The sequence below is a fragment of the Electrophorus electricus genome, chromosome 3 (genome assembly GCF_013358815.1).
Source record: "Electrophorus electricus isolate fEleEle1 chromosome 3, fEleEle1.pri, whole genome shotgun sequence".
NCBI lineage: Eukaryota > Metazoa > Chordata > Actinopteri > Gymnotiformes > Gymnotidae > Electrophorus > Electrophorus electricus.
In genome coordinates, this window is record NC_049537.1 from 25,430,608 (window position 1) to 25,443,374 (window position 12,767).

Genomic DNA, 12,767 nt, shown 5'->3' on the forward strand with positions numbered 1-12,767 from the left:
GCCCCTCCCCCCTCAAGTCTGTGTGTGTGCGTGTCTGTGCATGCGTGTCTGTGTTCGTATTGCCACGCCCTCTTGTGTTGTGATCCTTGTTGTGTGTAGTTGTCATGAGTGTATATAAGTCTCGTTTCGTATTGTCAAAGTTGTCGGTGTTTGATCCAAGTAGTGTTAATACGTGAATGTTTAATGTGTAAATAAAACATGTTTGTTTGACGTGCCTCGTCCCCACATCCTGCTTAACCCTCGTCCGTCACAAGATCAGTTAGAGAGAAAAAAACTACGATGGAAAGGTCTATGTTGAACCTGCATATTGAGAATCACTCAGTTGAACAGCAAAGGACAATTTTAATTTGAGAGCCAACATGTAAACGATTTATATTAAGGTACAGGTCCTTTTAAAATACACTAAACACACAACAGTTTAATATCCTTGTCCCCTCCAGTTTGTCGTGCAGTCTTTCTCATGAGCCTGTCTCTTACTGAAGCTCTTGTCCAATACTCTTTGGGTTACATTGTTTAGAATTACAGGATGCACAGTTCAGAATGACAGAAGGTTTACTGCAGTGTTCCCTGTAGTGTCTATTTTTCCTGGACGGTTTCCCTGTTGACTAACTTCATGTTCCAATGGGAAGTGGAACACAGCAATTTCTATCAAAAAAGAGGTCCCAGCATGAAGCCTGAAGGACGCTTACATTTCTGAAAAGATGGTATCGATGTCCTTCCTGGGACAGATGCTATTGAGAAACACTCTGTATATGTCAGGAGTGAACTGTTCCTGGGGGATTACATCATTCTGAAGGAGAGAGAAAGAGGTTAAAACGTTAAAGAAAGTTGCCATTTGGTTGTGCTAGCCTCAACAAAGGACTGACAATGACTGAACATAGGTGTAAATTATTTTTCAGTCACCTGCAGTGATTCATTTGCACTTAACTGCTATATCTAGAGTAGTGAGAGTGGACAGCCAAATGGACAACATAATGGAAAGACGAAGAGAAGAAATATCAACCCAAAAGAAAGGGAGAAGAGAACTCAATATTGCTAATTACATGGCCCAGTAGTCTCTTGACTCTGCCAAGCCATTACTCATTAAAGATAAAGATCCCTCAACAATGTCTGTGATGAGAGAGAGCAGTCTCTGGCGTGGACATCACCATGGGAGATGAGGATAAGGGAACAGTATGGTCAGCTTGCTCTCTGCAGCAGGCCAATCACAGTGAGGCCAGTGGCAGGGGAGGAGTGTCAAAGTGGTGCAATTAAAACTGAGCAGAACACCACAATTCAGAGGGAGAGACATACAGGGTAAATCTGGAGAGAGTGGGAAGGACTGGATGTCTTTCCAGCAAAACTGTTGTGAAGCAAATGGGATGCACCACCATAACAGTTACATCATTCACTGCAAATGACACAATGTTCTTACTTGGCATTAAGCACTGCTGTGTTGCCCTCTACTTTCATCAATCAACAACCACTGCTAGAACAAATCACTTATGGCTAGCTGCCAATGGATAGGCTGTGTTCTAGATGAGCTTTTCCACAGCTCCTAGCAGATTTTTTATTTAAAAAACTTCTATTTGCCAAAAGTTCCTAATGTGCACACCTGAATATTACTAAATAAACCCTACAGGGCCACTAGTAAATCTTGTTTTAATGATGTTATGTAATGTTTTAATGATGTTATGTTTTAATATGTAATGATTGGACACTTTTCCATCTATTTTGAAGGAGGGAAGACTTAAAAGAAAGTGAAAGACAAGAATGGAATAAGTGGAAAAATGGAAAAAGTGAGCTAATAGAAAATAAAGAACTTTAAGTCAAATAAACACAGGTGGAGAGGCACAACTCAAATGTTATCGAATGCACCTCAGTGTTACTTAAACATTGAGCTATTATTGACATGATGACTCAGCTGGCCAAAGGTATACAGGTAGCCTCGCACACAGATGGCATGCTCGGCAGAAGTCAGTGGTAGAGTGAAGGACAGAGCAAAGGGATTAACACCATCCACATTTAGCTCAAATTAATTCCACATCACAAAAACAACAACCAATCTCAGACAACATCTGACACAACAAAACACTGCTCTCCTGTGCTGCTAATTATGTAATTATAGCCAGAATGGCAGCATTCAGTGACTATGTGTGTGTGTATATATCACAGTGACTCAATTGCATTTAAACAGGAGAGTAGACAATGCATAATTATAGGAGAGACATATCCAGGGTGGCCAGAGTTCATTAGGTCTACAGAGAGGAACATATAATGTATTTGTTGCTACAACCTCTCCCTATAATAATAGTGTCACTGCAATTTATCACTTAATACTGAAGGGTAATTCACTTATAGAGTAACTGTTTATCATCATGTATATGATCATGGTTTGTCTCCGGTTTGTGAATTCAATATGACTTTTGGTTGACAAAATATCTCAGGGACATTCGGTCATTTTTCTGACCCAATTACACATAATGTTTCTGCCTTACGAATAAGCCATTTTACTGTAATTTACGGCATAATCACGTTATTTTTAAAAAGTTTCACTTTCAAAGCATTTTATTATAGAGAATACACTATTGTCATATTCCATATGCTACCTTTGATGATGTTATTCTACCACTGATGTCCTTTTTGTAATGCTCTATATATTTACTAACACACTAATTACAATAGTCTCGTTTTTAGAACTGAGACTAAACACTGCAGCTACATAATGCTGGTACCTCAAAGCCAGTAAACAAAGTCAAAAACGGATGCATGGAAAGACATAAACCAGGGCTTACTCTGCCAGATGGAAGGCTGCAGATCTCCAAAGCATTCTCAACTCGTTTCCTGTCTGTTGAGAACACCCGGAAGATACTAGAACAGAAGACAGAACTTCTCTTAGGACTGTAGAAAATGATGTGGGGCCAAAGGTATATGCCAAAAAATATTTTATTAAAAGGCCTTCACAATGCAGTGGTACTAATGCACTTTAGTTAATAGACTAAATTTAGTTAATTTAGTTAAAAGGCTTGTCTTGTCTGGGCATGTCTGAATATAATGGGATATCTAAGAAACACTTAAACATTTGTTTTTTTGAAGAGGCTTTGTTTTATTTTTTCTAGTATTTTCATATTTTCTCTCTTTTCTCCTCACTATTCTACATAAAATTAATTCATCCCATAACCACAGATGCATTAAACAACATGTTTTGAATGAACTGGTTTCTTGGTTAATGGTTTCTTTTTCCAAAACATATTTAAACAGGCCTTGTTCCATCTGAACCTCAGAGCTTCAACTAAGCATAATAGGTGAATATAATGTGCAGGAGAGGGCTTGAGCATCTTACTTTTTGACAGGAATACATCCCTCAGGAGTGAGCTGGAGCACCAGTCTAGTATACCTATGATGGATGGAATTCATATTAAAACATCTTTTTAGAATCCATGGCCATGTTGCAGATATAACCCAACCTATTTGTGGGATGGGCTGAAAGCATAAACTATAAATTATTTCATCATTCTAAATACTACTAGCATTTGGAACATCCATAGGCATGAACATGGGTTAGCAGCATTTGCCTAAAATCAATACACCTACTGTCACAGTTTGTTTGTATCTGTGGGATGGCACATTCATCCCTACATGATTCTAATTATAGCCTTGGTGTGCAAGTGCGTGTGTGTGCAAGCGTGTGTGTGCATGTGTGTGTGTGTGTCTGCGAATGTGCACATGTGTTTGTAGGTATCTGCATGCAACCCTTCACTCCAAGTGCATCCTAGAATGTTGGCAGTGGAGCATATGGAGGCAGACACACTGGCGTGCTAAAAATCCCCCTCGTGCAACTCAAACTATCATTATGCACTCAGCGATAAGTGGCTTTTCGCAAATAATTAAAGCCCATTATGCAGCCGCCTGCTTGGCCGTTACGCCTGCTAAGGGCAAAGTCATGCCAGTAATGGCTAACCATCAGAGGCTGAGTGAAAGGCCACTGCCATCTTCCACCTGCACCACTGGGTGCCCACAGTGACTAGATGAATCCTGTCCATGGCATGGGGATGCAAACAGCCAATATATACAGCTGCTGCCCAGACCTGAGAAAGTACCCAAATCACCCCACTCCCCTGTTTAAACCACGAGAGCTGTGAAATGAATAATTGCATGCTTTTGCAGGAGCTCAGTGTATGTTTCTTTGATTAGAGTTGTGCCAAGGCTTCTAAAGAATCTGGTCAAACAAAAACAAAAAAGGACCTACACCACTACTACCTGATAGAATGTTTTTTGTATACAATTGCATCCTGAAGTCATTGATGCATACAAATGTCCAGATTCCTAGATATTTCCCCACATTACCTTCCATGGTACCATTCTGTTTTTCAGTCTTTTCTAGAATTTTTGCCTTTGGTTTTATCATCAAAATTGTAAAATGCACACTTTTGGACTAAGATGTTTGGTGTTGGACTTATCCATTAAAAATACTTTCCAGTCTTGATCTAGTGTTGATAAAGGATCTTGTTAGGGCAGTGGTAACTTTTGAGGCAGTTCTGAGCAAACAAAAGTTATCCTATACATTGACTAAACAAAGGGTGTAATCAAATAATTTTTCATATATATATGTGTGACATACATAAATGTTCCAGTGGCTGATCATATATACAAAACATCACTCTGCCCACATGGTTCACAGATGTGGCTATGCTGTGGATCATGTGTGCTTACCTTTTGTTGTCTACACTTGTTCACTGTTTTGATACATTCAGAAAACTGTTTCAGGACCAGATGGGTTATTTTATTTACTAGCACACTGAAATCTGAGCTGGTTTCCCTCTTGTGCTAATTTCCTTCTTGTGCTATTTCCTCTAAGATTCTATATGTGTGGTTTTGCGCATATTAGCCTTCAATAGGCTACATGTGCTGCTATGATTTGTTGATCCACATTTTCTCCATGACATAGCCTTGTATCTCCTCTATGGTGTCTTCCCGAAGGCTGAAATGTTCTGACTTGGAGTGTTGGAGCACAGGATGAAAAATCTTAAAGCTGCTCTGATTAGTTAGACTATACAGGTCCTCGTACATTTAACACCAATCTTTTTTGACAGCATCTTTTTTGGCAGGGGTGTGACTAATATTCTACTGAGAGCATTATTTTCTGTTGGACATTGATTAACTGCTGCTTCACTAGCCAACTCACAGACTATGAAACACTTCTAGCTTTAGGGACACTAGTTAAATATATAGTGCTAACCCTTAATCTTTACTTCCCTGAGCAAATTATTGATTTAGGTGTTTTCACTGCTCAATATGGAAGGTCATACCATATAGCCTTTTTATTGCTGAGAAGGGGTCAGTATGCTTCTACTGGGGAACTGAACATGAGGGCTAAATAATCTGATAGAGAGTCATATTCTTACATCCAGACAGAAAGCATATATCATAGGTTCTTTCTGCCTCACAGGTATGCCTATACTGAATGATTCATTACAGAGGGACGATTATAGCAGGCAACTATCAAAGGGCAAAAGAAACATGAGTTTTGAGAATTGGAATAGCAAACAGTACTCACACTTTTTCTAGACAGGCCTCACGGGACATGTTCTGAGCGAGGAGGTTTGAGGCCAAGCTAAACAGCTCTTCAGACCACTCCTATCACACCAAATCCCAGAAATAAAGCTCATTAGCACAACATCCCTACAAATAACCTTTTGATTGCAATATGTAACTGGTATGTAACTATGCGCTTAACACAGTTATCAGTTAGTTATCACAAAACAGAATCTTTGTTACTATCCAAGAATCCACTAGTTCTTACAGAATAACTTTCCTTAGCTTTATTCTGTGGATTCACAAAGTATTCAGGCTCATTGTTGCACTTCATTGTATTGTGGATTTTCTATGTAGTGGATATGCTTTCCATTTTTATCTTTCAACCCACACTTAATAACATACAATGATGAAGTGAATACAAGTTTTTAGAAAGTTTTAAAAAAATCAATAAAAATTATAAAACTGAAATCTCTTATTCAGCATTTATTCAGGCCCTTTGCTATGGCACACCAATTTGTGGTCAGTTGCATCATGTTTGCTTTAATTATCCTTAGGATGTGTCTAAGACACAATTGGAGTCCACCTGTTTCAATTTGAAATGATTGAAGATAGCTTGGAAAGGAACACACATAGGTCTATAAGGTTCGTCAATTTACTTTGCATTGTCAGGACAAAAACCAACCCATGAAGTGCACAGAAATAGCTGAGGAACAAATAATTTTGGAAAAGGAACCCTGAACCTTCCTAGACATGGATGTCTGGCCAAATTGGGAATCTGGGCAAGCGAAGAAAGGGATAGGGACAACTATACAGCACTCCATAATGTAGGCCTTTATAGAAGAATGGCAAGATGGAAACCACTGTTGAGTAAAAGGCATATGACAGGCTTCTTGGATTTATCTAAATGCCATATAAAGGACTTTGGTAACATATGGAAAAAGATTCTCTCTTTGGGCAAAAAATCAAGCACTACCCCTTGCAAAACACATTCTATGCACATCACCTGGCTAATATCATCCCTATGGTGAAACATGGTGGTGAGAGCACCATGCTATGGGTGTATGATTCAGTGTCACAGAAAGGGAGACTGGTAACAATTGATGAATGGAAGAATAGTGCCAAGTACAGAAATATCCCTGAAAACAACCTTACAGAAATATCCCTGAAGATAAACTCAGACCAGACCAGCAGTTCCCCTTTTACATGACAATAACTTGAAGCATTCAGCCAAAACACTTGAGTAGCTTCAGTGCTCTAATTGTCTTTGAGTGGCCCAGCCAATGTACAGACTTAAACCGCATCAACCATCTGAGGACAGACCTGAAGATGGCAGGTCCTGGATACTCACCATCCAGTGTAATGGAGCTTAAGAGGATCTGCCATGATGAATCAAATAAATTGCCCAAATTCAGATGTGCAATCCTTATAGAGAAATATCCAAAAAGGCTTGCAGCTGGAACTGCTGCCAATGGGGCTTCTATAAAGTTATAAATACTTTTGGGCCTGAATACTTTTGTTAATAGGAGATTTCAGTTTAATTACTTAATTTATGAAAACTCTCAAACATTTTCATGAGAGTGAATGGGTGATTATGTGTAGTCTGATGGGTAAAAATAGCAATTATATCCATTCAAAATTAAATCCATAACACAATAAAATGCTACAGGTAAAGGGGTCTAAATACTTTCTGAAGCCTCTGTTTATACTACACCAATTAATCGAAACTACAGTGGTGTGAAAAAGTGTTTGCCCCCTTATCTTTTTTTTTTATATCTTATTTTTTTGCATGTTTGTCACGCTTAAATGTTTCAGATCATCAAACAAATGTAAATATTAGACAAAGATAACACAAGTAAACACAAAATGCAGTTTGTAAATGGAGGTTTATTAAGGAAATAAAAATCCAAACCTACATGTCCCTGTGTGAAAAAGTGATTGCGCCCCCTGTTAAAACATAAATTAACATCTTTGGAAAGCTGAGTTCAATTTCTATAGCCACACCCAGGCCTGAATAGTGACACACCTGTTCTCAATCAAGAAATCACTTAAATAGGACCTGCCTGACAAAGTGAAGTAGACCAAAAAAGATCCTCAAAAGCTAGACAGCATGTTGTGATCCAAAGAAATTCTGTAACAAATGAGATACAAAGTAACTGAGATCTATCAGTCTGGAAAAAGGTTATAAATCCATTTCTAAAGCTTTGGGACTCCAGCGAACCACAGTGAGAGCTGTGAAGCTGTTCACAGTGGTGAACCTTCACAGGAGTGGCCGGCCAACCAAAATTACCCCAAGAGCGCAGCGAGGACTCATCCAAGAGGTCACAAAAGACCCCACAACAACATCCAAAGAACTTCAGGCCTCACTTGCCTCAGTTAAGGTCAATGTTCATGACTCCTCCATAAGAAAGAGACTGGGCAAAAATGGCCTGCATGGCAGAGTTCCAAGATGAAAACAACTGCTGAGCAAAAAAAACCCCATAAAGGCTCATCTCAGTTTTGCCAGAAAACATCTTGACTTTTTGGAAAATACTCTGTGGACTGATGAGACAAAAGTTGAATTTTTTGGAAGGTATGTCCCAATACATCTGGCGTAAAAGTAACACAACATTTCAGAAAAGGAACATCATAGCAACAGTAAAATATGGTGGTGGTAGTGTGATGGTCTGGGGCTGTTTTGTTGCTTCAGGGCCTGGAAGATTTGCTGTGGTAAATGGAACCATGAATTCTGCTGTCTACCAAAAAATCCTGAAGGAGAATGTCCGGCCATCTGTTCGTGACCTCAAGCTGAAGCGCACTTGGGTTCTGCAGCAGGACAATGATCCAAAACACACCAGATAATCCACCTCTGAATATCTTAAGAAAAAGAAGATTAAGACTTTGGAGTAGCCTAGTCAAAGTCCTGACATGAATCCGATTGAGATGCTGTGGCATAACCTTAAAAAGGCGGTTCATGCTTGAAAACACTCCAATGTGGCCGAATTACAACAATTCTGCAAAGATGAGTGGGCCAAAATTCCTCCACAGCGCTGCGAAACACTCATTGCCAGTTATCGCAAACGCTTGATTGCAGTTGTTTCTACTAAGGGTGGTCCAACCAGTTATTAGGTTTAGGGGGCAATCACTTTTTCCATGTAGGGCCATGTAGGTTTGTATTTTTTTCCCTTTAATAATAAAAACCTTCATTTAAAAACTGCATTTTGTGTTTACTTGTGTTATCTTTGTCTAATATTTAAATTTATTTGATGATCTGAAACATTTAAGCGTGACAAACATGCAAAAAAATAAGATCAGAAAGGGGGCAAACACTTTTTCACACCACTGTATGTTGTTATTGAGAAAAAAAAGGCATTTGGAACTGTGAGGCTTTTTTTGAAGTGTGACCTATATTTATTGTAATTTGGTTTCAGTAATCGCTGTTAATGTATATTTTGTTATATACTTTAATGTTATATTTTCCATTACTGTCATCAACTCCCTTTCACAGTTACTTAAACCAATAACACAACTATAGCTAGGTGAGGATGTATCTTTGTGTGTGTGTGTTCTAAAAAATAGTAACTTTGAAAGCCACAACTTACCTTGGCCACCTCCTCTTGAAAAGCCATGAAGTTCAAGTAGGTGATGTTGACCATGTCTGGGCCACTCACCACTGTCAGCATTCTGTTCTCCGTCTTCCCCACTTGGGTGGCCATACCCAGCTGCTCCCGCACTTTAGCATCCTGAAAGAACAGCATATACACTGCACATAACCCCAACAAACCATGAAGGTGGCATATAAAGCCTAAACCCCAAGTTATATCAGACTATTTTTAATATCTCTAAACTGGACTGCACTGTTTGTACACTGAACACATCTGCTCTAATTTGTTCTGAAGCTCTGACCTGTAGTCCTGTATAAAGGTTAGAGACTGGAGAAAAGGAAGAAAACTCTTAAACTGCAGTGTGAATCCACTCTTTGCAAATAACACGTTTGCATTCTTTTTAGGTCAAACAATATGTTAATATTTAAAGTACTGTTTGTTTGATAATCTCTTATGACTAAAGCTTAGGAACAAAGCTTGAAGCCTTATCAGTATAGGCTACTGTGGGAAGCAATGATTTCACACAGCTACTGCTTTGTCACATGACCAGGTGATGAATCATTTAAAACTACTGGACAGATTTTCTTTTTATTTGTCATCTGTAATCCATCCTTCAGTCACTTGGCCTACTTTACAAACAGCTAACCACAATGAATATAAATTTGTTTTCCCAGTAGGGATGCTGATGAGTTTGGCATTATGTCAAATTTGTTATTTGTGAAATGAAGTAATGATGTCCTTCAAATGTTTCTCTGATCAATATGACACAGCGTTCATAAATAGCGGTCACACTTGATAGCCATAACAAATTCTCCCAACACGAGCACTGCATGCTAGTGTTCTTTTCCTTTCCACTCTCACCTTGGCCCAACATCCACATGGCACACCAAACAGTTCTCCCAGCCAAATTAACATAAGAAAAAATATGCAAAGGATTCTACATAGGAAGCAAATGAGCTCCAATTAATTAATCCAATAAAACAAAAGGAATCAGTGTGCTGCGTCATAGTGATAAGTGTTCCCTACACATCCTCAGCTGCACTAATCATGTCTGTCCTCAGCCTCAGAGCTCACTGTACTGACAGTGGGTTATTTTACTTTTATATCATCAAAGTCTGTTGAATTAGATCTAGTTTATGAGATTTAACACTTTTTAGTTTGGGAGTTTAGTTTAGTTTTTTAGTTTAGTTTGTTTACACCTTCGATGCTCAAGATTAGGAGCACTCTAACCTCAAGGGTGCCTTCTAAACTGATTTAAGCTTTGAAGTATTCTCAGCAGAGTAATGTAGCTCAAGATAGCTTCAGACTTTGGGGTTGTATCTGCCTGTGCCTCATTGCAGGGATTCTGATGCAGAGAGACCTTTCACATACAGCTCCATTTGCATGCTGGAAACATTTCCAGCAGTGCACTGCTGCAAACCCTGAGCCTCTGATCCGGCACACTTGACAGAGCATAAAAAGAAGCTAGACACATACGCTGTTGCATGTCTAATCAATAAAGCTGATACCACTGATTTAAATGGCAAATGAATCAGAAAGATCACTGGGCTTTAAAGGTAAGAATGTCATCCACCCCTTTTGCAATTTCTTTTAAGAAAAAGGGAATGAGTGGATGCTGTGAATGATGCCTTCCAGTAGATAATTGTGCACATCATGAATAATTCCGTGTGAAAACCACAATGGCACTGCAACACTAATGGGCAAGGAAGGTATCATTCACCGTGGAGCTGCTCAGAGCCCCAGGCCATGAGAGGAGCACTTATTCCTTACTGCTAGCATTTCACATAGCTCTCTCCTATTGATCTGCATCTGACTGTGTGGTGCGCATGCACAAGCACACACGTACACACACACACATACACACACACACACACACACACACACACACACACACACACACACACACACACACACAAATATATGTCACTATGGCTAATGTTATAATACATCAGTCTAACATATCCAAAGCATCATGCTTGAGTGATCATGTGTATAAGGTTTATTGTTGTCCAAAAGGCACATCACAAAAGAGTTTATTGAGTGTGCAGTGAGTTAAATATTTAAAGTTTGTTTGCAGGGACAGATCTACTCGATGGCACTGTGTATATGCTGCTCTGGAGAGAGGGAAGGAGCGGAGCCAAAGTCTGTGTATGTCCCAGAGCCTGTCTCAGCCGCAGGAGCACAATTTAATTAATGTACTGGTGCATTGTGCAGCCTGTTGAAGGCTGGCCTTGAAGTGCTGTTGCCGTGGCAATAGAAGCTCCATGCCTGGTAGGTCTCCAGTGTCACATTGGACTAAGTTCAGTGTTACGGAGTGCATGTGAAATGGTCAGTTCTACAAATTTTAAGTGACACTCTTTTAAGAACACATAAAATTCAAAACACAAAAACAATGCTCTGTTGACTGTCCTGGAAAAATAAAGGTATAAGCCACATCAGCGCTGTCCCTCGAACAGGGCAAGTATTACCCCTGTATCGAAAATGACACACTTCTTAATGCCATGGCTGTTACTTGAACTTTGGTCATTGGTGCTGAAGGCACTGACTCAATACTAACTTTGTTTTCACTCAATTACTTGAGCTACAGGTCACATAAAACATAGTAGGCCACTGTCTCCATGGCTGTTTGTGCTTATGTGCATAATGAATAGTGCTCATGTAGACAAGAACCTGATATGTTGAAGAATGTGAGCAAGTGAACAAATACAGAGATTTAATAAAATCTACAGGCACTGTGTGAGAACATTTAGGGTACTTATTTGTCTATTTTTAAAAAAGGTTTATTCCAATCTATTAAAAGACAAGATGTTCTGTCAGTACAATTTCCTACTGGTTGAATCTGCTTGGCATTGTGAAAGTAATCCTACATTTTTAAGATAACAATCCATGTTTAAGTATAGTGAAATTCTGCAAAGAAGTGGTTTCTCATCACTAAAGCTGTCAGCAAAGATATGATATGTGCAATAATGAATGAAAGGAAGCAACTGTTTTTATAAGATCTGGGATAAAAGAAATGGCAAACCTATCTTTTAACTATCTTTTAACTAATGCTTGTATTCCTCAGAACCCTCAGAACCCTAACTCCACTCAATTTAGCATCGCTAGAGGTGACAGGGGATGAAATACACAAGAGTGTCCATCCAAAGAATTACAGGACCTTATTACAGCCCTGCGGAGAAGAGAGAGATTTTGATATTGAACCCTCAAGATCTGTTCTCTCATTTAGGATGTCAGACTTCCAGCAGATCACACTGCTTGGCCAGGCATGCTTTATACATTAGTATCTGCTCTGAAAATCATTAATTAGAACTGGGAGGGAGTGAAACCCTGGGCCCACTGAAGCCTTAACTCTCAGACTCTCCTATTTTCCACAAGTGCACCTATTGGTCTCCTAAATGACACAGTGAGCCACACCAGAGCTAATAAAGGCAGACTAACTCTTGAGCAATAGCATTGGCATTTCTTGTAAACAACCTTCAATAAATCACAATAACCGTTATGGTCATTCCACAGGCTTGGAATGAAGTACAGGTCTGAAAGGTTCCCCAATGGAACAATGAGATCAGCCAGAAGGTGTACTCACATAGACAAATACAGAGTCCCAATAGGCTCTACAAGGAATGTGTGTGAGTACACTTAGAGTACTTGTCTATTTTTATTTAAGCTTAT

The 12,767-nt window shown here is 39.2% G+C and overlaps 1 protein-coding gene across 4 annotated transcripts in view; it reads right to left on the bottom strand.

The window, feature by feature from the left end:
- LOC113589181 (1-phosphatidylinositol 4,5-bisphosphate phosphodiesterase beta-1) overlaps nt 1-12,767 on the bottom strand; it is a 78,790-nt gene that overhangs the window by 33,723 nt on the left and 32,300 nt on the right. For all 4 annotated transcript variants that reach the window (XM_027028832.2, XM_027028753.2, XM_027029066.2 and 1 more), the window contains exons 4-8: nt 9,096-9,236; nt 5,537-5,616; nt 3,323-3,376; nt 2,775-2,850; nt 690-790 (exon numbers count right to left, since the gene is read on the bottom strand). In XM_027028832.2, the coding sequence (XP_026884633.1) occupies nt 690-790; nt 2,775-2,850; nt 3,323-3,376; nt 5,537-5,616; nt 9,096-9,236 (452 nt within the window). The remainder of the gene's footprint in view (nt 1-689; nt 791-2,774; nt 2,851-3,322; nt 3,377-5,536; nt 5,617-9,095; nt 9,237-12,767) is intronic.